Raw genomic sequence first — 27,237 nt, forward strand, 5'->3', positions numbered from 1 at the left:
CACTGAGTGTCGCCAAATCAAACCAGGATAAACCTTTCTTCTCCGTGAGGCATAGATTTGTATAGCATGGAAACAGACCATTTAGTCCATATCCCTCTAAACCCTTCCTATTCACTTACTCACCCAAATGCCTTTTAAATGTTGCAATTGTACCAACCTCCTCCCGTTCCTCTGGCAGCTCATTCCATACACGCACCACCCTCTGCGTGAAAAAACTGCCCATTCAGTTCCTTTTAAATCTTTCCCCTCTCACCTTAAACAAATGCCTGCTAAGTTTAGACTTTCCTATGATGGGGAAAAGATCTTGGCTTTTCACCCTATCCAAACCCTCATGATTTTGTAAACTTCTGTTTTGTCACCCCCCTCCCCAACCTCCAATGCTCCAGGGAAAATAGCCTCAGCCTATTCAGTTTCTCCCTATAGATCCCTATAGCTCCAACCCTAGCAATGTCCTTGTAAATCTTTGCTGAACCCTTTCAAATTTCAAAACATCTTTCCTATTGCTGTGAGACCAGAATCGCACACAGTATTCAAAAAGTGGTCTAACTGATGTCCTGTACAGCCACAATATGACCGCCCAACCCCTATACATAATACACTGACCAACAAAGGCCAGAGTACCAAATGCTTCTTCACTATCCTGTCTACCTGTGACTCCACTTTCAAGGAACTATGAACCTGCACTCTAAGATCTCTTTGTTTGGCAACACTCCCTAGGACCTCACCATTAAGTGTATATGTCCTACCCTGACTTGACCTATTAAAATAAAGCATCTCACATTTATCTGAATTAAACTCCTTGAACCATTGGCCCATCTGATCAAGATCCCATTGTACAATGAGATAATCTTCTTGGTTCTCCAGTACACTACCAATTTTGGTATCATCTGCAAACTTATTAACTAACCTCCTTTATTCACAACCAAATCATTGATACAAATAACAAAAAGTAATGGACCCAGCACTAATCCTTGTGGCACACTGCTGGTCACAGGCCTCCAAGTCTGAAAATCAACCCTCCACCACCGCCCTTTATCTCCTGTCTTTAAGCCAGTTCTGTATCCAAATGGCCAGCTCTCCCTGTATTCCATGTGATCTAGCTTTGCTAACCATGCAGAACCTTGTTAAATGCCTTACTAAAGTCCAGATAAACCACATCCACTGCTCTGCCTTCACCAATCTTCTTTGTCACTTCCTCAAAAACTCAATCAAGTTACAGCAATGCAATTTATTCCTCAGCCTTAAACACTTCTTCAGTGGAACTTCTTTAGATTTGCACACTAAGGTGTGTGACTGGATGTGCAGGTCAGAAGTTCATGTACATGCTTCAGCATGCTGTCCAAAGAGAATCAATTCATTAAAATTAATGAAAGTAAAATGAATAACTGAAGGGCCACAATGAACAATGATTGCAGCACCCAAAATCCCAGTATCAGCACCTCCTAATTGGAAGTAGAACTATGTCAAATCAATGTATTTAAAAAGGAGATGATATTCATCCAATAAAGATACTTTGAGCTAAGTTCAAAGGCTTTCTTTGCTCACATAGTCCATGGCTACTTTGCAGTAGAAGAGCTCAGCCTGTTGATTATATTCCTCCCCACCTCAACCACCTTGCCCAGTCAAACATTCTTTTTCTCCATTTTTATTATAAAGGTTATAAATAATTAAAATTCTCGAATAAACTGAAAATAAAATATTTTGCTTGATGCCTCAGTGATGTGGTTCACTCAGAGAAATGCCCCTGGTGAATATGTTCCTGGATAATGCAGTGTTGGGAAGGTTGGCATTTTGTATTGTACCCTTCACTGTGCCGTGAACAATTTGTCTAGAGCCATCTAGTAAGAGTGCAAGCAAAATTCAGCTACACATTGATGGAGGAGACAGTGGGCAGGACATCCCTTATGCACTCCGTCTCAGTGAAATAGTGGAAGTGAAAGTGAACATTGTATGGAAACTGTCAGCAGATCCACAACCACCTATTTTACTCCCCAGCTGATGATGAATTCTACTCCTGTGATTGAGAACTGACTGACTTGTCATTTAGCATCATATTGTTCAGAAGCTCACCTTCAAGCAGTGTGATGCACAGGGACCTTCAGGCTTTCTGACATCTTCAACTTCATGCTTGGAGGCTTTGGATATTATAGATTCTGTTTGCTGATTATCTATGTTGGACCTAGTTTCAGATCCACCTTGTATAGGATACTAGAAGACACATAAATTATCAGATATAAAGCACAGCAACTCAAACAAAAAAACAATAGAAGGGAAACAAATGCTCTGATGGGTAATATCAGATTGTTTTTGTAAGGAACTCACAGTAGTTTTATGGATAAGCTTTCTGTACTAAACCAGGGCATCAGGACCAGAGATTAACAGAGGAAACTTCAAGTTAAACATAATTTATAGAGCAACTACTTCACATTGAAAGGTTAACTTTCCCTTTACAAAATACCAGCAAATAGCCCTGTTGGGAAGAGGTGTTGGGAAACTGTGTCATAATCTGATAATGTTCCATCTAATTTAACCCCAAATGCTGTGAGTACTTGATTTCTGAATCTTATCTCTGGTGGCCAAGGGTGTTTTTGGCATTAAACAGATAGAAAGCATGTGCTCTGAAATAGACCTTGAATAGATGACACTCTGCCAATTAACGGCCTCAAATGCAATATTCAGAAATTGTAGACAGGGATTGGTAGAGCTTGCAATGTATACCAAGATTGATTAAGGGCAATGCAAAATAACTGTTGGATTCTTAAATGGATTAAAGAATCAATATGAGCTTCCTGGCTTGAATGTTCCATATTTTTAACTGCTTAGTCTCAGTCTGGTCTTCATTGTCACAGCTGAAAAGATAGTAGTCAAGCAGATAAGAAAACCTCAGTCCCTGGTCTTTCCACATTTGTCAGGTGAGAACATATAGGCTAACATTGACTGACTGTGCCCTAAGAGTCCTACCCCATGCAATTTCAATGGGAAACAGCTGTTGGGTGATTCCCAATGTTGATTAAAGTCACCACAGTCCAGGAGATCTGCTCTCTCATGAGACAGAGATGATTGGTAGTGGTTTAACCTGAGGGTCACCATGCCTCAGGCAATGGGAGAGGTCGAGGAGGTGGTGACATCAGCGAGTACAGGAATTAAACTCATGCTGTTTGGTCACACTGCATCACAAACCAGTCATCCAGCCAGCTGAGTAAACTGAACCGTGATAGGAAGGAGATACGGGCATGAATCTGTGTTTTAGCATTCCACAGTACAGCATGCTGGATCTGCAGAATAATATCTCACCAAGCAGCAGCTATTATCGTCTGCTCCTTTAGTGCTGTCCAGAATATTCATTGAATTCTTGTGCCTGCCTTTTCAAAGAGTTATCCAATTGGTTCCGTTTCCTGCCCTATCCCCAAAGCTCTCCAAATGTTTCTCCTTTAAATATTATTTATGCTATATAATTGTTTATATTGTGTAAATGTCAACCCCAACATGCGATCCAAAATATCCTTAACTTTTCACTTTTCTCATATATAAGTTGATCCCAGATTCTTGATGAAATGTTGCCATTGTCTTTCTAGTTGCATTTACTGTTCACTTCTCATGAAGGTTGACACTCAATCCCATTCACAAACTGTCCATTCGATGTTTTCTCTTTTCAGCCTTCGCTATGAGTGGAAGCTCAGAAGAGGAACAGCAAGAGGAGGAAGTGAGTTAGTGGGACAGAATTTCAGAGATTGGAATAGGCCACTCAAAAATGGTGCCAATCAGGTCATAAATGCTCCTTCACTTCCAACCTAAAATAATAATAAAGTGGATGACCTGAAATGCATCATCACACTCAGGAACATGCATGTATTTCAAATGCTCAAAATTATCACTCAAGTGAAATTCAAACCTTGACTTTTTTTAGAGAAATACTTGGGCCCAAAAAGTTGACTTATATAATATAAATGTTAGTTATCCAATTCTATTCTGAAAATTATTACTGAAGTTGCCTCCACCAGCCTTTCACACTCGTAACAACTCTTTCTATAAAAATATACAGTCTTTTGCCTTAAATTTGCATCCTCTGGTTACCTACACTTTTGCCACTGGAAACATTTTCTCCATTTTAGTCCATCAAAACTCAAGATTTTGAACATCTTTATCAAATCTCACCTTAGCTAACCAAAAGAGAACAATCCTGGTTTCTCAAGTCTCTCCACATAACTAAAGCCCCGGAGACCTGTGCCTCCCCTAATCCATTCCTTAATCTTTGACCTGCAGAGTTCAAAATGTATGGATGATGTAACGAAGTGAACAAACAAGACGCAAGCAATTCCTACCTCAGTCACTGTGGCTTCACTGCAGATCCTTTCGACCAGCTCTCTTTCAATCAATGGTAAATCATCAAACGTACTTGCGAAAAATATATTATTTTGGGGCCCACGGTAGATGATTCTTTTGAGTTCCTCCATATCTGCACTCGCAATCCCCACAGAGATGACCTTAATACCTGAAAGATTATTTCACGCTTGAGAATTTGTCTCATGGTTTGTGAAGTCACATGGATCTCTTGATTAGATTATTTCCTTATCATCAGACTCAACCTTTTACTCTTCTGTCTAATTAAAATATCATTGCAATAATTCTGTAATAGTACACAATGTACAACATAGCTCAGAAGCCCCTTGCCTCTATGTTTTCCAATTAATCCCCATCACCCCTTTTTACCAGAGGGGCTTGCAATTTTTCCACTTCAAGTAACCTTTTTGCAAGTTATTATTAAAACCTGCTTCCCACATCATTACGGGCAGAACATTCTTGATCACTTTAAAAACAATTAGTGTCGTTTTCTTATATTCGTGATTTCTCTCAATCTTTTGCTAATTACCTTAAATCTGTGACCTTGGTTACTAACCCATCTGTCACAAAAAAACAGTTTCTTTTTAATTAGTCTATTATAATCCTTCATGGAACTATGAAAATATGTGAATTATTTCCGATAGGCAGAAGATTTTATTTTTAGAGGAGCAAATTATTGCAGATGCTGGAATCTGTACTTTGAAAACAAATATTGCTGGAAATCACAGCAGGTCAGATAGCTTCTCTGAAGACAAAGCAAGCTAACGTTTCAAGTTTAGATGATTCTCCAGCAGTGCTGACATGAAGTGTGGAGGGGACAGCATTTATACTATAGTTGGGTTGGGGGAGGGGGTTCAGTTGGTGGCGTGGAGCACCGGGGATAGAAAGGATGCTGATAGTGCAGATTAAGTGATTGGAACGTGAGAATGGCAGAACAATGGTGTGTCTAACTGCCAGACTGTAAAGAAGAGATGGTTCCACTGGAGTAGGGGAGAGGGGAGAGAGGACGCAGTGACAGAGAATAAAATAAGCAAAGTTGAAAGAAAGGGAAGAAATGGTATTGAGTTCAAAATCTGAAGGTGCTGAACTCAATATTAGGTCCAGAAGGTTATAAAGAGCCGAGTCTGAAGACGAGATGTTGTTCTTCCAGTTTGTGCTGTGATTTGCTGGAACATTGTAATATTACAACATTGGAGAATTACAACCTTCTGGACTTAATATTGAGTTCAACACCTTAAGATTGTGAACTCAATACCATTAAGTGATAGGGGGAGGTCACTTAATTTTCCCTATTCTCCCCCAGCACTCCATCCCTCCACTATTGCATAAATGCTGTCCCCTCCGCAACAGCTCTGACGGAGAGTCATCTGGACTAGAAATGTTAGCTTGCTCTTTCTCTCCATGGATGCTGCCTGGCCCATTATGATTTTAGTTTTATGTTTGTCTCTTGCCTGCTAATTTGCCCTCTTCCTTCTTTATGGTCTCTTGTACCAATCCACGACTAATTGGTAGCAGACCTGATGGTTGTGTTCTATCCAGGTCTTTACTAATGCCTGTCTTTGACTGGCTATCAGATGTGCACAATAAGCAACCAATCTAGTTTAAGGTCATCAAAAATAGGAGTCACCACTCTTCATTCAGCCCCTTCAATCTGATCGGCATTCTATAATACTGTTGCTGATCTGACTGTGTCCTTAACTTTTGTTTCCTAAATATGACCCATGACTCTTGTAGCACAGCCGGTCAGGCAGCGTCCGAGGAGCAGGAAAATCGACGTTTCGGGCAAAAGCCCTTCATCAGGAATAGAGACAGGAAGCCTCCAGGATGGAGAGATAAATGGGAGGGGGGTGGGGCTGGGGCTGGGGAGAAGGTAGTAAAGAGTACAATAGGTGGATGGGGGTGGGGATGAAGGTGATAGGTCAGACAGGAGGGTAGAGCGGATAGATGGGAAGGAAGATAGGCAGGTAGGACCGGTCATGAGGATGGTGCTGAGCTGGAAGGTTGGAACTGGGGTAAGATGGGGGAGGGGAAATGAGGAAACTGGTGAAGTCCACATTGATGCCCCGGGGTTGAAGTGTTCCAAGGCGGAAGATGAGGCGTTCTTCCTCCAGGCGTCGGGTGGTGAGGGAATGGTGGTGGAGGAGGCCCAGGACCTGCATGTCCTCGGTAGAGTGGGAGGGGGAGTTGAAATGTTGGGCCACGGGGCGGTGGGGTTGATTGGTGTGGGTGTCCCGGAGATGTTCCCTAAAGCACTCTGCGAGAAGGCGTCCAGTCTTCCCAATGTAGAGGAGACCGCATAGGGAGCAACGGATACAATACATGACATTGATAGATGTGGAAGGCTCCTTTGGGGCCTTGGATGGAGGTTGGGGGGGGTGGGGGCGTGTTGGGGGAAGATGCGGGTACAGGTTTTACAATTCCGACAGTGGTGGGGGATGGGGGGGGGGAGGGTGGGTTGTTGGGCAGCATGGACCTGACCAGGTAGTCTTTGTGGAAAGTGGAAAAGGGTGGGGAGGGAAATATAACCCCGGTGGTGGGGTCCGTTTGGAGGTGGTGGAAATGTTGGCAGATGATGCAGTTTATGCGAAGGTTGATATGGGTGGAAGATGAGGACGAGGGGGGTTCTGTCCTTGTTACGATTGGAGGGGTGGGATTTGAGGGCAGAGGTGCGGGATGTGGATGAGATGTGTTGGAGGGCACCTTCAACCACGTGGGAAGGGAAATTGTGGTCTTTAAAGAAGGAGGCCATCTGGTGCGTTCTGTGGTAGAACTGGTCCTCCTGGGAGCAGATATGGCGGAGGCGGAGGAATTGGGAATACAGGATAGCATTTTTGCAGGAGTTAGGGTGGGAAGAGGTATAATCCATGTAGATGTGGGAGTCGGTGGGTTTGTAAAAAAATGTCAGTGTCAAGTCGTCATCATTGATGGAGATAGAGAGGTCCAGGAAGGGGAGGGAGGTATCAGAGATGGTCCAGGTGAATTTAAGGTCGGGGTGGAATGTGTTGGTGAAATTGATGAACTGTTCAACCTCCCCGTGGGAGTATAAGGTGGCGCTGATGAAGTCATCAATGTAGCCGAGGAAGAGGTGGGGAGTAGTGCTGGTGGAACTACGGAAGATGGACTGTTCTACGTAGCTGACAAAGAGATAGGCAGCGCTGGGGCCCATATGGGTGTCCATGGTTACCCCTTCGGTCTGGAGGATGTGGGAGGATCCCCATCCCCATACACCTATTGTACTCTTTGCTATCTTCTCCCCAGCCTCATCCTCCCCCCCTCCCCCATTTATCTCTCCACCCTGGAGGCTCCCTGCTTTCAGTCCTGATGAAGGGCTTTTGCCCGAAATGTCAATTTTCCTGCTCCTCAGATGCTGCCTGACCAGCTGTGCTTTTCTAGCACCACTCTAATCTCGACTTTCTGTGTAAGACAATTTCAAAGATTAACAAACCTTGCATCATTTCTTCTGCTTTAAAAATTTTATATTTACTTGGCACTTCTTGATCTTCCCTTGACTGATGATTTAGGTATGGAAGGCACTGTTTAGGGAATAACAGGAATATGTCCATATCCTTGGCTCAGTGAATTTAGCTTAATAGAAAATTCAGTAAGTGATTATTTTGCTGTGTCAAGGACAGAACCAAACACCCTCAACCTAATCTTTCCACAATAAACCTTTTGCAATCACTTCTCATCTTGTTAAAGCTTCTTCAAGAGCACCTCACAAACCTAATGTTTATCCTGCAAGTGATCAAGGACAATGAATACTTAGGAATAGCATCAATTTCAAGTCCTGCTCCAGACTATATCCAATCCTGATTTGTATATGCATGTATATATAGACTAGGAAAAGATAATAGATCCCACTCCTATACTGAGTTTGCCAGTCTGCTGAATGGCACAGTGACTCTGTGGTTAGTACTGCTGCCTTACACGCTCGGGTGACTGACTGTGTAAAATTTGCACATTGTTTGCGTGGGTTTCTTCCAGGTGCTCTGGTTTCCTCCCACAGTCCAACTAAATTACCCATAGCGTCCAGGGATATGCAGGATAGGTGGGTGGCCAGAGGAAATGCAGGGTGACAGGGACGGGGTGGGTCTGGGTGGGATGCTCTTTGGAAGGTTGGTGCAGACTTGATGGGCCAAATGGCCTGCTTCCACACTGTAGGGATTCTATGACATAGTTTCATCTTTCCCAATGTAATGAAAGTAATTCAAAGGTTCTCATTGACTATAAGCATTACATTTAATAATTGCCATTCCTGGCTATGTGAGAAGATGCAAGCTATTAACAGTTAGTTGACAGATAACGTTCAAAGAGGACAATACCTAGACCATACGCCACTCTTGCTGGCAATTCCACATCATCCTGTGACTGTCCATCAGTCAGCAACACCAGAATGTGTGGGACATTCTGTCGCATTCCAGCCGTTGTCTGGAATAACTCCTTTAATACATAACCAATGCCTCGAGCTGGGAAAACAAGAGAAAAACAACACTGAACTAGGGACATATACATACTATGATGTGTTTCCTCGTGTAAAAGCAATAGATAAGATACATATCAAAGTCAGATAGCTCTGCAGTGTCACTCATAAATTTCAAAGAAGGAATTACTTTTTGCACAGAGAAACTGGAAATTATATTCAAATCTCTTAGATTACATGACCGAGAGAAATACGGTCCAAACTGTTCAACATTGACAATACCAATGGCACCTTGAGCTGGTTAATGGTGCCAGGAAGCATGGCCATATATTTAGATAAGGAAGAATGCTGGTGCTTTAAATAGGTTCCATTTTAAGATCATTTTAAGTAAATGACTATTGGGTTATTTGCAGATTGAACATCAATGTAACAGATGTGTTTCACGTAAATATAATAATTCAAGCCAAAAGTAGAATAATACAGAATAATACTGTTCTGTAAGGGTTCATAATGGAGTTAAATAATGTGTCAGGACAGGTAATGGAGATAATTGATGAAAGGATACAGGAATTGGGTGGTGAAAGAATAATAGTTGTGGAGATATAATGTTGGTAGATGGTGTTAACAAAAGTTTTGAGAGGAATTTTTTTTCACTCAGAGATTGGTAGAGATCTGGAATGCACTACTTGAGAGGGCCATTGAAGTGGGTAACTTCCCAACCTTTAAAAAGTACTTGGCTAAGAACTTGAAATATCATAACATTTAAGGCTATGGGCCTAGAGCTGGAAAGTGGGACTAGTATAGATTTTGTGTAGCTTTAGTGGGATGGACTTGAGGGGCCAAAGGGCCCTTTCTGTACAGTATGATTCTATAATTCTAAGTCTGATGGATTATAAACATAAAATAACATACAGTACATGAAGGAAAAATGCTTTACAGGATCAAGAATAATATTCAGTGGCTCCAATACAGCAATTATCAAGTTGTGTAACTGAATGATTACACCATTAATTATACCAAACAAGCATGAGACCTTATTTTTCAAGAAACAAAAATGCACAATCCCTTTCTAGCCAAGAAAGGTATCATCCTCTACCACTGCCTACTTCATACTGATAAATGTATGGAATGTTTCACCTGTTCTGGTGTTGCCTCCACGATATTGAACTGCTCTGATTGCTCTCAATACTGAATTCCTGTCCTTGTGTTGACTAAACTGGAATTCTGGCCTGGGATTATCACTGTAATGAGCTACAGCAACCTGTTGCAAAAGGAAAAGGAACCGCATCAAGAATTAATACCAACTGGACACCGACTAGCAACCTCAAAGTGAAAATCACATTAAATTATCACTGGCTAGGTGGTGAAAGATCCATCAGCTGAGAAAAATGGATAATCAGCAAAATCGTAACCCGATTAGGATAAATTTGTTTTATTTGTTCATTGGATGTGGGTGTCACTGGCTGGGTCAGCATTTATTGTCCATCTCTAATTGCCTTGGATAAGGTGGTGCTATGCTGTTTTCTTGAACCACTGCAGTCCTTGGGGTGTAGGGAGATGCACAGTACTGTTAGTCGGACTAATTTCCCAAATTCTCCATGTGTAAGGAATTTTTTTTTTCTATATAAGCAGGTCAAAAGGTTCCACTGAAAAATGTGTCATTCAGCCAAGATGATAACAATCTCAATAACTGGTCTACAAATAGTCAACTGAACTCAGCTCGATGATAGTTAGGCTGTCACAGCTGGTCTCACTCCAGGAGGAGAAAATGTTGATACCACTTCTGTTTAATCAAACTCTATGTGGGAAGCCTTGGTGGGTCAGGTTGCCACTTCAACAGCTGTATTTTCTAATATCCTTTGACTCTGATAACACGTATTCAGTATCAAGTATTGGTCAGACATAAGGAGCTCTGAAGTGTTAACCTACTCCTGAGCTGCAAGTTCACTGAAATAGCCAGATATTAGGGCCTTGTTAAAACCTCATTTAGCATTCTATCCAACTCAAGGAGGATACTTTAGGACTGGGGTAGTACAGAAAAGGACAAAGTGCTGTGGTAATAGATGCCATCCTGTGATTTTCTTGTATTCACCTATGGGACATGGGCATCACTAGATGGCCAGCATTGAGAAGGCAGTGGTGAGCTGCCTTCTTGAACTGCTGCAGTCCATGTGCTGTGTGAAGACCCATAATACCCCGATGGAGGGAATTCTAGTATTTTGATCAGTGATAGGATGACAATACATTTCCAAGTCAGGATGCTGAGTGGCTTGAAGGGGAAGTGGCAGGTGGTAGGGCTCCAATGTATCTTCTGAACTTGTCCTTCTAGATGGAAGTGACTGTGGTTTTGGAAGGTGCTGTCTAAGGATCTTGCTGCAATGCATCTTGTAGATAGTACATGCTGCTACTACTGATGGAGGACATGGATGCTTGTGAATGTGGTGTCTATCACCGGGCTGTTTTGTCTTGGATGGTGTCAAGCACCTTGAGTGTTGCTGGAGCTGAATCTGTCCAGGCAAGAGGAGAGTATTCCATCACAATTGACTTGTACGTTGGAGATGATGAACAAGCTTTGGAAGTCAGGAGTTGAGTTATTCACCACAGTATTCTTAGTCTCTGACCCACTCTTGTAACTATTGTGTTTATGTGATGAGTTCAGTTCAGTTTTTGGTCAATGGTAACCCCCAGAATGCTGATGTCAACACCATTGAATGTCAAGGGCAGTGGGTGGATTGTATCTCTAGATAGTCATTGTCTGGCATTTGTATGGTGCAAATGTTACTTGTCGCCTGTCAGCGTGAGTGTTGTCCAGATCTTGTGACAGTTGAACATGGACTGCTTTAGCTTTATAGGAGTCATAAATGGTGCTGAACATGGAGCAATAATCGGTGAACATTCCCCACTTCTGACCTTATGATAGAGGTAATGTCATTAATGAAGCAGTTGAAGATGGTTGAGCCTAGGACACAACCCTGAGGACCTCCTGCAGATATGTCATGGAGCTGAGATGACTGGCCTCCAACAACCACAAAAATCTTTCTATGTGCTAGGTATGACTCCAAACAATGGAGAATTTGCCCCTTGATTCCCATTGATTACAGTTCTGATGCCAAACTTGATCAAATGTGTATTTGATGTCAAGGGCTGTCATGCTCACCTCACCTCCAGAATTCAGCCCTTTTGTCCACATTTGAACCAAGGCTATGTAGAGGTCAGGAGCTGAGTGGCCCTTATTGCAAAGCATGTGCTGCTTCAAAGCACTGTTGATGATACCTTCCATGACTTTACTCATGATCGAGAGTAGACTGATGGAATGAGAAGTGACTGGGTTGGATTGTCCTGCTTTTTGGATGCAGGGCACTCCCGGGCAATTTTCCATATTGTTGGAAAGATACCATTGTTGTAACTGTACCGAAACAGCTTGGGTAATGAATTCTCAAGTTCTAGAACAAAAATCTTCAGTACTATTACAGAAATAGTATCAGGCCCATTGCCTTTGCAGTATTGAGTACTTTCAACTGTTTCTTGATATCACGTGGAATGAATTGAATTGGCTGAACATGCATCTGTGACGCTGGGGACCCATTGGAAGAGGCCACAATGGATTATCCACTTGGCACTTTTGGCTGAAGATTGGCTGAGAATGCATTAGTCTTATCTTTTGCACTGACATGTTGGCTTTTCTACCATTGAAGATGGGAATATTTGTGGCACCTGTTTCTCCAGTGAGTTATTTAATTGTCCACCACCATTCATGACTGGATGCTGCAGGAATGTCAGGGCTTCGATCTGATCCGTTGGTTATATTCTCAATATTCTCAAAGGTGAGACTTCATTTCCACAAAGTCTCTGCAGTGGTCACTCTTATCAATATTGTCATGGGTAGATGCATCTGCAGTCAGCAGATTGGTAAGGATGAGGTCAAGTATGTTTTCCCTCTTGTTGGTCCCCTCACCACCTGCTGCAGACCCAGTCTAGCGGCGATGTCCCTTTGGACCTGACCAGCTTGATCAGTAGTGCTACTGCCAAGCCACTTAGTGGTGGACATTGAAATCGCCCTACCTAGAGTACATTCTGCACCCTTGCCACCCTCAGTGCTTTCTCCATATGTTGCTGAACATGGAGGAGCATTGATTCATCAGCCAAAGGAAGAAGGTACATGGGTAATCAGCTGGATGTTTCCTTGCCTATGTTTTATGTGAAGCCATGAGACTTTGTGGGGTCCAGAGTCAATGTTGAGAACTCCCAAGGCAATTCCATCCCAACTATGTTGCCACCTTTGCTGGATCTGTCCCTCCAATGAGACAAGGCATATCCAGGGATGATGATGGTTGTGGCGAGGGTGAAGGTAAAGATAGACTTATCAGGAATCTGATTCAGTTCTCTATTATTATTAAGGCCATCAATAACTTAAATAGGTTTAAGGCGAAAGGACTCATTTAATCTGTGGGAGCTGAGGGTGAAGTTCAATGTGAGCAAATATTATTTATCTCAGACAGGGATCGAGCTGTACCCAGCTTTCCACAGATGGCAGTGAAAAGGGAATTCTTGTAAACCTTAAGCAGGTATTAGGCACATCATTGTAAAACTACATTAACATGGCAGGGAGAAGGTAAAACTTTAGGGAGTGAGCATCGAGTTAGGATCTTCCTTTGTTCACCAGGCAACCTAGTTAAAATTGAAGAGGAAACCTAACAGAGATAAACATGACTGTCTGCTTCTTTGCCTTTCCCAAGAATGGGGAAGGATCATGGGAGAGGGTCTACCAAGATGCCAAGGTGAGAATACATGGGCTAAATAACTTTCTTTTCTTCCAAAATATATGACATAATGTAATAAGAAAGCATAAAATATTTAATTGAATGTTTCCTGCTCCCACAGACTCACCAGTGTAGGATACTTCCATTTACCTGGGTTCCTGTAGGTCCAATCTTCGGGAAGTATGAAACAATCCTGAAGAGAAAGTCCCGAATTTTATTAAAGTTATTCTGGCCAATGCTCCAGGATTCATCCACCAAAAACACTATATCGGCCTTGGCTCTGCCGCAAACTGATAAAGGAGAAAACAAAGAGTAGTCAGAATTGAGCAAGAATATCAGTATAGACGCCTACTTGTCTATAAACCTTTCATATCTCCGAGTCTCCAAATTGGAGCAACTAATTGGCAATTCCACTATCTTTTACAGAATCAGACAATTTGAAACTATCATCTCTGTATCAGCTCTCCTAATTCTTTCGCCACATCTCTACACATTTTTCTTAACAACATTATATCTAAATCCCTTTTGAAAGTTACTCTCGGACCTGCTTCCATTAACATTTCCAATGGGCCATTCAAGATCACTGCTCGCTGTTTTTTTCCTCATCCCTTCATGATCCTTTTGCCAAATACATTCAGTTTGTACCCCTCAATTACAAGCCCTGCCATCTTTGAAAACAATTTCTCAGTATATGCTCAATCCAAAACACCATATGGGAGAATGGAGAAGGAGTAGCAAGTTCTTGAAAATTTTTCCCAGTTTCTCTCAATAGAAGTTTCATAAAGTTTTGTTCTCAAATGAGGAACAAAGACCCTGTGTAATTTTTATTCATACATTATCTTGTTATAGTATTCTGACATTTTTATAATCCTATATCGCATAATTATAGTTGCAAAGTATAGGATTTATTGACTATATTTCTGTGAAAATAATTTCTGTTTAAGGTGTTTTAAAATGGATGACACATTATCAGGACTCTCTGGACTTGGTGCACTGGAAATCAAACCCCTCTATTCCCAGAGTCATCACAAAATTGAAAATTTGCTGAAACCACTAAATTGCCCCAATTCTACCTATCTCAGATTAAACAAATATGTTGACCAGGTGTTTCCATTAACAAGTAAGTAACTGTTTATTGCCAATAAGTTGTTTTTAACCAAAGGCAAAAAAGGAAACATAAATTGCCCTCTTAAGACTCTACAGCTTAAAGTCTACCCTTTTTTAAAATTTCCATACACATAGAACATAGAATATTACAGTGCAGTACACGTCATTTGGCGCTTTATGTTGTGCCAATTTGTGAAATCAATCTGAAGCCCATCTATTCTACACTATTCTACCTTCATCCATATGTTTATCCAATGACCATTTAAATGCCCTTAAAGTTGGTGAATCTACTACTGTTGCAGGCAGTGCATTCCACACCCCTTCTACTCTCTGAGTAAAGAAACTACCTCTGACATCTGTCCTATATCTATCACTCTTCAATTTAAAGCGATGTCCCTTTGTGCTGGCATCACCATCCGAGGAAAAACGCTATCCTTGTCCACCCTATCGAACCCTCTGATTATCTTGAATATCTCACTTAAGTCACCTCTCAACCTTCTTCTCTCCAATAAAACAGCCTCAACTCCCTCAGCCATTCCTCATAAGACCTCCATACCAGGCAACATCTTAGTAAATCTCCTCTGAACCCTTTCCAAAGATCCCTCATCCTTCCTGTAATGTGGTGACCATTACACATACGAATAGTTACACAGAGACAAGACACAAATGTTATGTGTGCGGAAGGGGAAAAAAACTTCAGGGAAGTTCAGTTCTGGCCCTAGTCCACATCATGGGCTTTGATGAGTTAATTTCCTTCAGTTCCTTTTGATTTCTTTCAACTCCTTCCAACCCTTTGTTGATGATGGGTCCACTGATTCTCAATCTTTCATTCACCCCAACAGTCTCTCTGAAGCTTCGTTAGCTGTTTGTAAAGCCCATTTTTTGTTGGACTGTGGTTTAAAAATGGGAAAATATACTGCTTTGAACCAAGGAAACTATACAAAGATATTAGCAGTTTTAAAGAAAAACAAGTTACTGGAGCACATTGATATATACACATTGTCTTACTGGAGCAGTGGTGGAGAGTTCCAGACAAATCAACATTCCCTGTGTGTATTCAGGACAATTCTGCCCAGAGGCAGTCTTTTGGTTGGCCTTTCAATTAGTTGTCGTTTTGGGAGAGCTCAGCATATTAGCAACTTCCTGACTGGTTCCCTGGCAGGGTGCTATAAACTTTGTGTGTATATAATACTCCAGAAACATCCAGCCTGCGAAGGGAGAGCACCCATCTCTCTTTTTTTCTGGATGTGGCGAAATGAAATAAAACCAGAGTGGTTAGTTACTCTTTCTGACCATTTCTCTGTTAATTGCGCTCCCTGCAAACCACCAGCTGAAAGGAAAATGGAGAACCACCTTCAGAGACACTGAAAGGAGAAATGAAAGTTTGAGAAACAGTGTACTGGTAACCTCATGCCTTCAGTGAACAGTTGGGCAACTGGAAAAAGCCAAACGAAAACAAGTTGTCAGCATCTTTGATCCAGATTGGTGCCAGAACCCTGCCTGTTGTTTTTCCTTCCCCACTCATTATAGCTACCACCTGATGAAGGAGTGACACTCCGAAAGCTAGTGTGTTTCCAATTAAACCTGTTGGACTATAACCTGCTGCTGTGCGATTTTTAACTTTGTACACCCCAGTCCAACACCGGCATCTCCAAATTAGTATCTTATCTCGTTGTGTATCTGCTTATACATGTGCAAGGATTTTAGAAAGGGCAGAATTTAAGTTACATAAACTGAAAGGACTGGAGAAACTCAGAATGTCTGGCAGTATCTATTGACAGGGCGGAAGTGGGTACTGCAGATGCTGGAGGTTAGAGGCAAGATTAGAATGGTGCTGGAAAAGCACAGCAGGTCAGGCAGCATCCGAGGAGCAGGAAAATCGACACTTCGGGCAAAAGCCCTTAATCAGGAATCCTGAAGGATGTATCTTATGTCAACATTACATTGAAAGCATATACTGTTTAATATAGAAAGGAACCTCAATTATCCGAACAAGATGGATGGGCAATATTTCGTTCGGATAATTGATTATTCAGTTATTTGATTCAATGCCTCTCCTCTGGGGCTTGGCGTTTTCTGAAGTTTCTTTTTTCCTCGCTCTGCATGCCTTGCTCCCTCTCTCTGTCTCAGGGTTTGTTTCTGAGCAGAGACATACTTGTGAGTAAGGGATTTGTATCATTGCTGAAGCCTCCCACCACCATTCCCCCAATCAGTTCAATGGGGTTGACACACTTGCTTAGTCTGCTCCCCATTCAGGAGGCTAGGCAGCAGAACACCAAGCGCAAGCCCCTACCCTGTGGCCCACCATCCGCCCCCAACCACCCCTGTCTGCCCCCACACCCGCACCCTGTCCGTCCCTTACCCACCTCCTAACGCCGTCCATCTCTGCCCACAACGTCGGCTCCAATCCGCCCTTACCCACTGTCCGTGACCCTGATCCAGCTGCCCCATGCCTCCCATGCACCCCAGTCAGCCCCTGTCCTCCCCTGACCCCCTGGGATTTGAGCTACAGAGAGAGGCTGAACAGGCTGGAGCTGTTTTCCCTGGAGCGTCGGAGGCTGAGGGGTGACCTTCTAGAGGTTTACAAAATTATGAGGGCCATGGATAGGATAAATAGACAAAGTATTTTCCCTGGGGTGGGGAAATCCAGAACTAGAGGGAATAGGTTTAGAGTGAGAGGGGAAAGATATCAAAGAGACCTAAGGGACAACTTTTCATGCACAGGGTGGTAAGTGTATGCAATGAGCTGCCAGAAGAAGTGGTGGAGGCTGGTACAATTGCAACATTTAAAAGGCATCTGGATGGGTATATGAATAAGAAGGGTTTGGAGGGATATGGGCTAAGTGCTGGCAGGTGGGACTAGATTGGGATATCTGGTCGATATGTATGAGTTGGACCGAAAGGTCTGTTTTCATGCTGTACATTTCTATGACTCTAAGAGGAATGACATTCATTCATAGTCAACTGTCCTAATTCTCCGAGGAACACAGAATCAAGAGGAGGCCTTTTAGCCCCTCAAGCTTGGTCTGCCATTCAATAAATCATGGTTGATCAATGATTTTACTCCATGTATCCACCTTGTGTGTTAAGGCCTGCTCTTGTTTTTATGTCTGTTCCTAAGTGGAAATAATTTCTCCCAAACTACCCTATCAGGTTTCCTAAAGATCTTGAAAACTGCACAATTCATCTCTAACTTCCAGGAGAGCCACTTCTAGTCCACACTGCCCTGTCTATGTGAGTATTCACAACGTTTTATTACGTTAAACGCTGGGTGCTATTACCCTTTGTTTCCATAGATATTTTCTAATCACTCATGAGATGATCAGTTTAATGAAAAGACCTGGTTCCAGGAGACAGAAATCACCAGGAGCGGTCAAAGAATGAACAGAAAATATTTTTTTCCTCAGCTAACCTGTAACTGGGTAGCTGACTTACCAGGTCCATCCTGCATGGTCTGAGGGGCTGAGAGCCTCCTGGCAGCGGCAGAGGTTGTGGTGGGGCTGGTGGTAGCAGTGACCTTCCTGATGGGTGTGGTGTGGGTCGGAGGCGCTGAAGTTGTCTTGCTTCGGCTGATGGCTTGTCGAGCGGTATCTATCCGGGACATGAAAGCAGGGGCAATTTTGGTCACCTCAGTGACTGGTGAAATAACAACTGGTTTTGCTATCTTTTTGGAGCCTGTGGAAACATAGAGAATCAGTTTTTCCATTCAATGCCGTTGAATCCCAGCAATTACTTATTTTAGGTAAAATCATTCTTTTAAACAAAAGCAGATATTGCTGGAGAAACTCAGCAGGTCTGACAGCATCTATGCAGAGAAAGCAGAGCTAATGTTTTGAGTCTAGTGATCATTCTTCAAAACGTTAACTTTGCTTTCTCTCCACAGATGCTGTCAGACCCACTGAGTTTCTCCAGCAATTTCTGTTTTTGTTTCAGATTTCTAGCAACTGCAGATCTTTGTTTTATTGTAACTTTTTTTGCAGACCAACCTTTACTTTATAAAGAACTTTATTATCCTAAATTTTGATTAAGATAAGATTGCAACAAATTGACTTTAGGTCTTTAACACTTAAACCATCTCATTTTTAAAAAAAATTCCTGATTTTGCATGCATTCCTGAACCAGCTCCCAAATTTAATCCACAGTATGGGTGGATTGCTAGGGATTGGGTTACATTATTATTTTGGACAAATGTTGGAATGAATGGAAATGATTTAGTGCCAAACCAGAGGGAGGGTAAAAACAGTTTTAAAAAAAGCAATACCTGGAAATGGACATGTCAGATGCAATGGAACTCCACTATGAAGTTTACGAGACAAGTCAGGCCAGTGCGTGTCATTTGTGAGTTTTACTTCACTCCCAATTCATCTTATGTGCTTCAAGATGGAGTTTTAGTTAGCCAATGTGTTCATTTCTAAGTATTGCTAGTTTTTGACTGTTCTTCCCACTAGTACATCATTCCCTTAGCACCAAGTAGCCACTGTTGGAATAATGCGTGCAATTCTGGTCTCCTTCCTATCGGAAAGATGTTGTGAAACTTGAAAGGGTTCAGAAAAGATTTATAAGGATGTTGTCAGGGTTGGAGGATTTGAGCTACAGGGAGAGGCTGAAGAGGCTGAGGCTGTTTTCCCTGGAGCGTCGGAGGCTGAGGGGTGACCTTATAGAGGTTTATAAAATTATGAGGGGCATGGATAGGATAAATCGACAAAGTATTTTCCCTGGGGTCGGGGAGTCCAGAACTAGAGGGCATAGGTTTAGGGTGAGAGGGGAAAGATATAAAAGAGACCTAAGGGGCAACTTTTTCACACAGAGGGTGGTATGTGTATGGAATGAGCTGCTAGACGATGTGGTGGAGTCTGATACAATTGCAACATTTAAGAGGCATTTGGATGGGTATATGAATAGGAAGGGTTTGGAGGGATATGGGCCGGGTGCTGGCAGGTGGGACTAGATTGGGTTGGGATATCTGGTCAGCATGGACGGGTTGGACCGAAGGGTCTGTTTCCATGCTGGACACCTCTATGACTATAATTCCTGACCCTCCACCACCTTGGGAAAAGTTGAGGAGTGCTGGGTCCTTTCTATTTTTCCATCCCTGATTCCAGTCGGGAACTAGCCAAGGCCTGAGACTATGTTGTGAAGCGAGTATGGGCTGCTGGGAAGCCTTTCACCGGAAACAGCCTAAAAACTAAAAAAACAATAGAAATATAGGAACTCAACTGTAGGATTACAAGAACTCAATCTTAATTACAGATCTGAGAATACAGAGTTGAAATGTATTTGCAACCATTTGAATTGGGTAGATTAATCTGAATATTTAGTGCACTTCCAGGTGAAGTGCTTTAACATCACCGGTTTGCCTTTATGCCCTCTGGTGGCTATTCTATGACATTGCAGGCTGCTTCCTAAATCTGCCTGACCCCGGAAACTACTGCTTTGTACATTTATTCCAGTGGTGCCCTTCCGGATTCCTATATACAGGGTAGTTAGGGGAATTGAGACAATTTTCAAAGCATCTTATTCAGTGCTCTTATGCTCTTACAAGCAGCATCAAATGGGGAAAAAAGAGCTTATGGAGTGTATCAAATTTATTACATATGGAATTGGTGAGTGCAAGTGTGAGAAGACATCTAGTATCCTGTTTCTATCTCGATGTACACTTAGTTTTCAATATTCCTCAGTGACAGAACATTTACCCACTGGTCGGCATGGACGGATTGGACCAAAGGGGCTGTTTCCATGCTGTATATCTCTATGACTCTATGATTCTATGTCGTATTAAATGAAAAAAAGTTACATTGATATGGTGCCAGGATCAACTGCTATCAACCAAACTGGGACACAAAATCACATTAAGAAGATAGTAGGTCAGACAATGTAAAGCTTGGTTAAAAAGGGAGGGTTTCATGAGCATTTTAAAGAAATAAAAAGGGATAGCATGACTGAGAGGTTTAAAACAGGAGTTCCACAAGTTGACAGCAGTGGAATTGCAAATGCTCAGAGTTAGAGGACTGCAGAAATTTCAGAGGTTTGTGGAGGTGATACAGGTTATACAGGTAGCAGGGCGAGGGTCTAGATGGAGGGATTTGATTAAAAAAGAATGTGGATTTTAAAATTGAGTTGTTGCTTGACCAGAAGCCAGTGTAGGTCAATGATTGATGTACGAATGGGGCTCAGTGAGTATTTAGATATGAGTAACAGAGTTTCAAATGTACGCAAATTTATAGTGTATCACAATATTTCTTTTAAAACATAGTGTCACTTTTTGTTTGGTTGACTGATTCATGGCTCTGAAGGTCTTTTTCTAGCAAACGGATTACCTCATGACTGTTTGTGTACAAATGGTACAGCAATATTCTAATTAGCCAATAGTGAACATTGTGTGAATTTTGACAGTTTAGCTGTCTGATTAGGCTGTGTTTGACTAACAGAACTTCAGGCTAATGTAGGCAAGGGTAGGCCAGTCAGAAAGAATGCTTGGGCGAGCATCAGACAGTTCTAATGGTTCTCAAGGCTTGCATTAACATGTCCATATTCATTATTATTGATCATTTACTGAAATTGTTCTATGTTAAGAGTTGAAAACTGAGCCAATCAGAAGCAGCATGAAGCAAAACCTGAGGCAGGCCCAGTGAGTCAGCAACACACTCCAGAAGTGATTAGGAAGGCTGCAGTGCAGAGGGAATGGGTACTGTAGTGAGAAGAGACAGCAACATAATGACACTCAAAACTGGCCGATTGTCAACCTTGTGAGCAACACTGGGAGAGACCACTAGCCATGATGAATATGATTACACCAATGGCCAATGATGCCTTCCTTGAAGTAGCAATGTGAGATTGTGTAGGTGTGGGTAGGTAAGTCTGTATGTTTACAGGATCGACTCATACTATTTGAGGCCTATTGGGTAGACCTCACTGTAGCCCGGAATACGTCTGGATTCGGAAACTACAATAACAAGGGCACTTACGTGTCTGGGCTGAGATGACAACGGGCATTCCTTGTCTGCTTCCAACCATAGCCGAGACTCGGATAGTGTATGTAGAACTCTCTTGCAATCCACTTAACACATGGAGTGTTGCATCGGCCGGGACAATTCTTGTCCTCTCAGGACCTCCTGATGAGATAAGTGAACAAGGAGATTGTCTCATTGCTCATTGTTCTTGGTTCATGCCCAATATTGTGGCTGGGGATTTCCTAGGACCTGCACCTGCTTCACTGATGCAGCTTTACCCCAAGTATGGCAGATGTTGGGTTGCCAACATTGCTGGATGTGAAGTATTGAAGGTTTTATTACAGCCTTTGTTTTTCAATATTCTTAAAATTAGCAAATTGGTCAAGTAAAATGAAAAGAAAACACCTTTACTTTAAAAGTGTTTATGATTTTTCTGCTCTCCACAGGATCCTGGAGATGAGTCATTAATTCCTGGAGACTTCAGGAAAATTCTGAAGGATTGACAGTCTGAGGCAAAAATCAGAGTTTCCATTCAAAGGACATTTCAGGTCATGGCCTGAATTACAAAGGATACTCTTGTCTCCACATCTCCTGGCCCTTTAATCCTGTTGAAATGCTCCTTGGGGAGGCACCCCAAGGGATGAATGGCTACTCCACAAATATTTGGCCATTAATAGATAGGTGATGAAAATACTGATCCTCAGAAACAGGAGGTCCTGACACAGAGAGCTGCTGGCCAATCAGTTCTCAATGTACCTGTGGAGCCAGCAGGAATGGTAGCCACTATTGGTACTGCACTCTGGTAATAAGGAGGCAAGCTGCAATGGACCAGAACTTGGCAAGTCTGGGTGTGGGGAGGGATGTCTGTGAGAAGGATGTGGACCAGGGTTTGAGCGGCTATGGGGAAAGGACAACCTTGGGGACATCAATCCTTAGGTGGGACATCCACCGAGGTGGGTGGCCATCCAATGGGCCCAGGATCCAATGAAGAAGGGACTTCCTCCTTCCACTCCCAGCCTGCTAGATTGCCCATGTGTTACTCCCATCAACAGATAATTGTTAGTATCAGGATGAGGCCCTTAAATGGGCATTAATAGCTATCTGACTCCACTCCTGCTCATGATATTATGGGATTTAGGGCAGAGGTGGGAGATAGAAGGTGGGAAAGCCACCTGCCCTTCCACTTTCAAACCTATCGGCAGGGGACTTAGAGCCCCAGGGAATTTTCCAACCTAAACCAAAATGTCAGGGAGTTCAAGCGGGTCAATGTCTCGGCACCTGCAGGGCTTGAGACGAGAGTCCCACTAAACTGGTGAATGTCTAATGTTCCTCTATCTTTCCAACAATGATTCAACAACTTTATTGACAGGTACATCTGAACAATACAGAACCAGCCAGGCCAAAGTTCATTCAATAATATTTTCTTGTATTAGTAGGATGAGGCCATAACATTCATGAATTTCAAAAACTGTCAAAAGGTGCCTGTTCCAAATCACTAAGCCATGTCCCAAACTGGATCCACATGTGCCAAAGAGGGAGGATTGAATTAGGCTCAGTTGTGACGGTCCTCAAAAGTGAAAAGCCTGTGGACATTCACTGAGGAGACTCAACTATGAATAGCAATGACTGGGGCATTCTATTCAGCCATGAGTGGGCAGCTTGGATAGAGGAAGAGAGAGTAGACTAAAAGGAATAAAATGAAAAGCAGGCTGATGGAGTATCACAGTGGTTTTGCAGAGGGTGCAGCATTGTTGGGTCAGGTGGACAAAGCATTGATGTCTATTATGGGCAAGGAACACTGGATATTTCTGAAGAAACAAACAACATGAGGCTTTCTTCTCAATCATGCCAACCCTCACTATAACTGAGGACACCCACACAAAACTGTCGGCATTGAAACATAGGCGAAAGTGAGGACTGCAGATGCTGGAGATCAGAGTCCAGACTAGAGTGGTGCTGGAAAAGCACAGCAGGTCAGGCAGCATCCGAGGAGCAGGAAAATCAACATTTCAGGCAGGAGCCCTTCATCAGGAACCACATGGATACAACATAAATAAGATTTGCTGGAAAAACTCAGCAAGTCAGGCAGCATCTATGAGGAGAAACCAGAGATAACATTTCAGGTCCAGTGACACTTCCACAGAACTGATGGTAGCTAGGAAAATGTCAGTTCACATGTAGAAAATAGGATAGGGAGAGGGGATAAGGAGTAAATGATATTTTGGGATAGCGCCCAACGAGAGAGAAGACGGTTGGACAGACAAAGAAGTGGATGATGGTCTGGCTGGGATAGGGAATAGCCATCAATGGCTAAAAATAGGTAGTGTGTAATGGCAGACTATGTGATAACAAGGCCTGGTGTGTGAGGTTGGGGACTAGGGCACGGAGAGTTCAGGCCCTAAAATTATTGAACTCGATACTGAGTCTGGAGGGCTGCAGGGTCCCCAAGTGGAAAATGAGGTGTTGTTCCTCCAGCTTGCACTGAGCTTCACTGGAACACTGCAGTAAGCCTCCTGCCCTTCTCTCTGACTCCATCCTTTCAGATAACCCCACCTCCTGTGTTGGGTATTCAGCATCCCGCCTAACAATTTGAGAAGACATGAATGAGGATGAGTAACAAAATCATTCTGTGCTCTTGAAGTGTAAATATTTACAGGGCAACAGGCAAAGAGCAGGGTGACTAGAACTAATTTGATAACTCTTATGAAGAGCTAGCATATGCCTGTTGGACTGAACAGCCTCCTTCTGTGCTATGCCACTCTATGGATGACATGTAGATTAAAGCTGAAGGATAGAAAATGGAATAGGAGGTGGGCTGCTGTTGACAGGTTTGGAACTGACATCTCTCACTCCATGTTATCCAACACCACATTTATTGGCTGCGAATTGGAGCAGTATGTTTTGACCTGCAGGCAATCTATCAGGCAAATATGTTTGTTTGCCTATTTAACAAGTACATGAAATATGTACCATGTAAACACAGGAAGAAGTTAAACTCTATCTTAATGGATCTAAATAAACAAGACAAAGCCACTACCTCGCAGCAGAGCCCAAGATATTCTGTATCCTAAAATGCCAGGCATCTTTTTCCATGAGAGTTTTAAGCTGTTGGATCCAGTTTCGAAGACTTTCAGTTCTTTCACTGATTGGACTTGTTCAGAATCTGGAGAAGCTGCAAATGATGGAACAATTCATTGTAGTTACAAACAATAATGCATCCCATGGGCTGCTTTATCCTTATTCTGGATTAGTGGTGCTGGAAGAGCACAGCAGTTCAGGCAGCATCCAAGTAGCTTCGAAATCGACATTTCGGGCAAAAGCCCTATCCTTATGTTTTGCAATGGAGGCTTTCACTCACAAGGAACCAGTGAATGCTCAGCGCAAAATATCTACCACCATTTTCTTCTCTGATTCCATCCAAATACTTTGTCCTAAATACCCTTCTTTCTCACTGTCTTGAAATGAAGATTTAACAGAGGGACTTTGATTTATACTCTTTCAGCTAATGAGCTGAACTCAAGACCATCTTCAACTCAAATTCATCCCTTCTGAAAAGGTCACATCCACTGAATGTGATCTCTCCCCCTAAGTTCTTTCTTTCCTTTTACAATTAAAAAAAAATTTAAAACCCAAATGATATCAACTAGTTATTATTAATTAATTGATCAAATCTTTTCTCTTGTTTAACTTCTGTGATGTCCAACGATTCATAGCTTTTTACCGAGACTCAAGAATAAAAAGTAATCACACACATCAGAACAGAAGGAGGTCTATCAGTCCCTCTGCTCTGTCATTCAATTGGATTTGTGAATAATCTGCACTTCAAACCCATTTACCTGCTCTTGCTCCACATCATTTGATCCCCATAATCATCGGAGATCTATCAACCTTAATCCTGAAAGCTATGATTCTCCCTTAGATCCACACAATCCTTTTGGAATGAGAGCACCAGATCTCTACTAACTTTTGTGAGAAAAAAGGGTTTTGTTTTGTGTTTGCTCCTGAGTAGCCAAACCCTAGTTTTTGAATACCATCTCCACCATTCTGATTGCCTCAGCAGGATAAGTAGTTCCTCCATTTCTATATCACCACTTAATGAATTCATTTATTGCCGTAACCACTCAAATCAGAGTACCCCTCAGTCTTTCATCATCAAGAGAGTGTAAACCAATTTTAATGGCCACATTTCTGACCGGGATAACACAAATTGGTTATTTTCTTTCTGTGAATTTCTTGGGCCTGACTTCTGATGTAGGATCCGTCCCAATATACACAGCCCAGGAAATTGTGCAGGCAGCTTTGCAGCAATGGCGGGGAGAGGGGTGGGGGGGGTGGTGGTTGGGGGATCAGAGTGAGTGATGGGGGGAGGGATCACTTTAATAGACTCACTGGAGTTAGAGCCAGTTTTAACCCCCTTAACATTTCCTGGGTAACTATTCAGGCAAGTAAGTCAGAACCCTCCAGCAACTCTGACTCTAACTCAGAGTTGGGGATTTTGTTGGAGTTCCAGAATCGGGATAATTGACCAGAGGAGGTTTAAACTTCCCAAACATTTACATCATAGTCGATGTTTCCAGTCTTCTGAGGTGGCCCATAACTTTTCAGTCGTGCTGCATCCAGCCTCTGTTTGCATGGATACCAGAAAGTCTGGTCCTGTGTATTCTGTCCTTGTATTTTAGTCCTTCAGATCCCACTATCATTCTGCTGACTCCCCCAGGAAATACCCAACTTTCTTTTCACAAAGAATGGATGCAAAGGCATTGCCAGTGCTCCCGTTCCACCTCACAATTACCTGTCTTTTGAGAAAGAGATGCTGCAGGCCCCTCAGAATTCCTGTACACAGCATTGATGCTAATAGTATAGCGGGTTCCAGGGTTTAGGTGTCCAATATGGTAAGACAGTGTGCTGCGATCCACATATTGACTCTGAGTACCACCTCTCCCTAGCAAGGAATAAATGAAACATAAAGACTGTAGAAACAATTTATACAATCACAATGCAAACTGCAAGTATTGAATAAATAGAATTAAATAGAGTTTATAGCACAGAAAGAGATCATTGAGCTAAATACAATCTTGTGATATCCCAAATGAGCCTCCTCCATCTAATCCCATCAACATATCCTTCTATTGACCCCTGTGTTTATCTACAAGGTAAAAACAATGACTGCAGATGCTGGAAACCAGATTCTGGATTAGTGGTGCTGGAAGAGCACAGCAGTTCAGGCAGCATCAGAAGGGCTTTTGCCCGAAACGTCGATTTCGAAGCTACTTGGATGCTGCCTGAACTGCTGTGCTCTTCCAGCACCACTAATCCAGACCCTGTGTTTATCTGACATTTATTGTGTCGTAGTCTTTGAGAAAGTGGTGGTGAGCTGCTTTCTAGAACCATCCATGTACTGCATGTAGACCTGCAATGCTGTTAAGGAGGAAGTTATGAAAACTGCTCCACTTCTTTGAATCTAGCTCCATGTCAAAGTAATTACTTTCAAGGACACTTCTTGAGATTTTCTCGAGGGCGATTTATAATGTTTGGAAGCTCTTTTGTGGTTTTCAGGGCTTCTTTTTCAATCTCACTAACTCAGTAGTTGATGAAATCATGTAGTAACAATATCTTCAGTCTTTGAGTTGTCAAATGGGATTCGTAAAACAACAGAATT

At 42.4% G+C, this 27,237-nt stretch overlaps 1 protein-coding gene across 15 annotated transcripts in view; it reads right to left on the reverse strand.

The window, feature by feature from the left end:
* Window positions 1-27,237, reverse strand: part of col7a1l (collagen type VII alpha 1-like) — a 428,727-nt gene that overhangs the window by 321,832 nt on the left and 79,658 nt on the right. For all 15 annotated transcript variants that reach the window (XR_011955318.1, XR_011955319.1, XR_011955320.1 and 12 more), the window contains 9 exons: window positions 26,371-26,520; window positions 24,616-24,750; window positions 21,594-21,740; window positions 18,064-18,303; window positions 13,672-13,811; window positions 9,899-10,022; window positions 8,664-8,807; window positions 4,323-4,492; window positions 2,071-2,208 (listed from right to left, as the gene is read on the reverse strand). Coding sequence is in view for 12 of the 15 variants with exons in the window: in XM_072562892.1 (XP_072418993.1) it covers window positions 2,071-2,208; window positions 4,323-4,492; window positions 8,664-8,807; window positions 9,899-10,022; window positions 13,672-13,811; window positions 18,064-18,303; window positions 21,594-21,740; window positions 24,616-24,750; window positions 26,371-26,520 (1,388 nt within the window). In the remaining 3 variants the exon portion in view is untranslated. The remainder of the gene's footprint in view (window positions 1-2,070; window positions 2,209-4,322; window positions 4,493-8,663; window positions 8,808-9,898; window positions 10,023-13,671; window positions 13,812-18,063; window positions 18,304-21,593; window positions 21,741-24,615; window positions 24,751-26,370; window positions 26,521-27,237) is intronic.

This window comes from Chiloscyllium punctatum, chromosome 44 (assembly GCF_047496795.1).
Source record: "Chiloscyllium punctatum isolate Juve2018m chromosome 44, sChiPun1.3, whole genome shotgun sequence".
In the NCBI taxonomy this organism is placed as follows: Eukaryota; Metazoa; Chordata; class Chondrichthyes; order Orectolobiformes; family Hemiscylliidae; genus Chiloscyllium; species Chiloscyllium punctatum.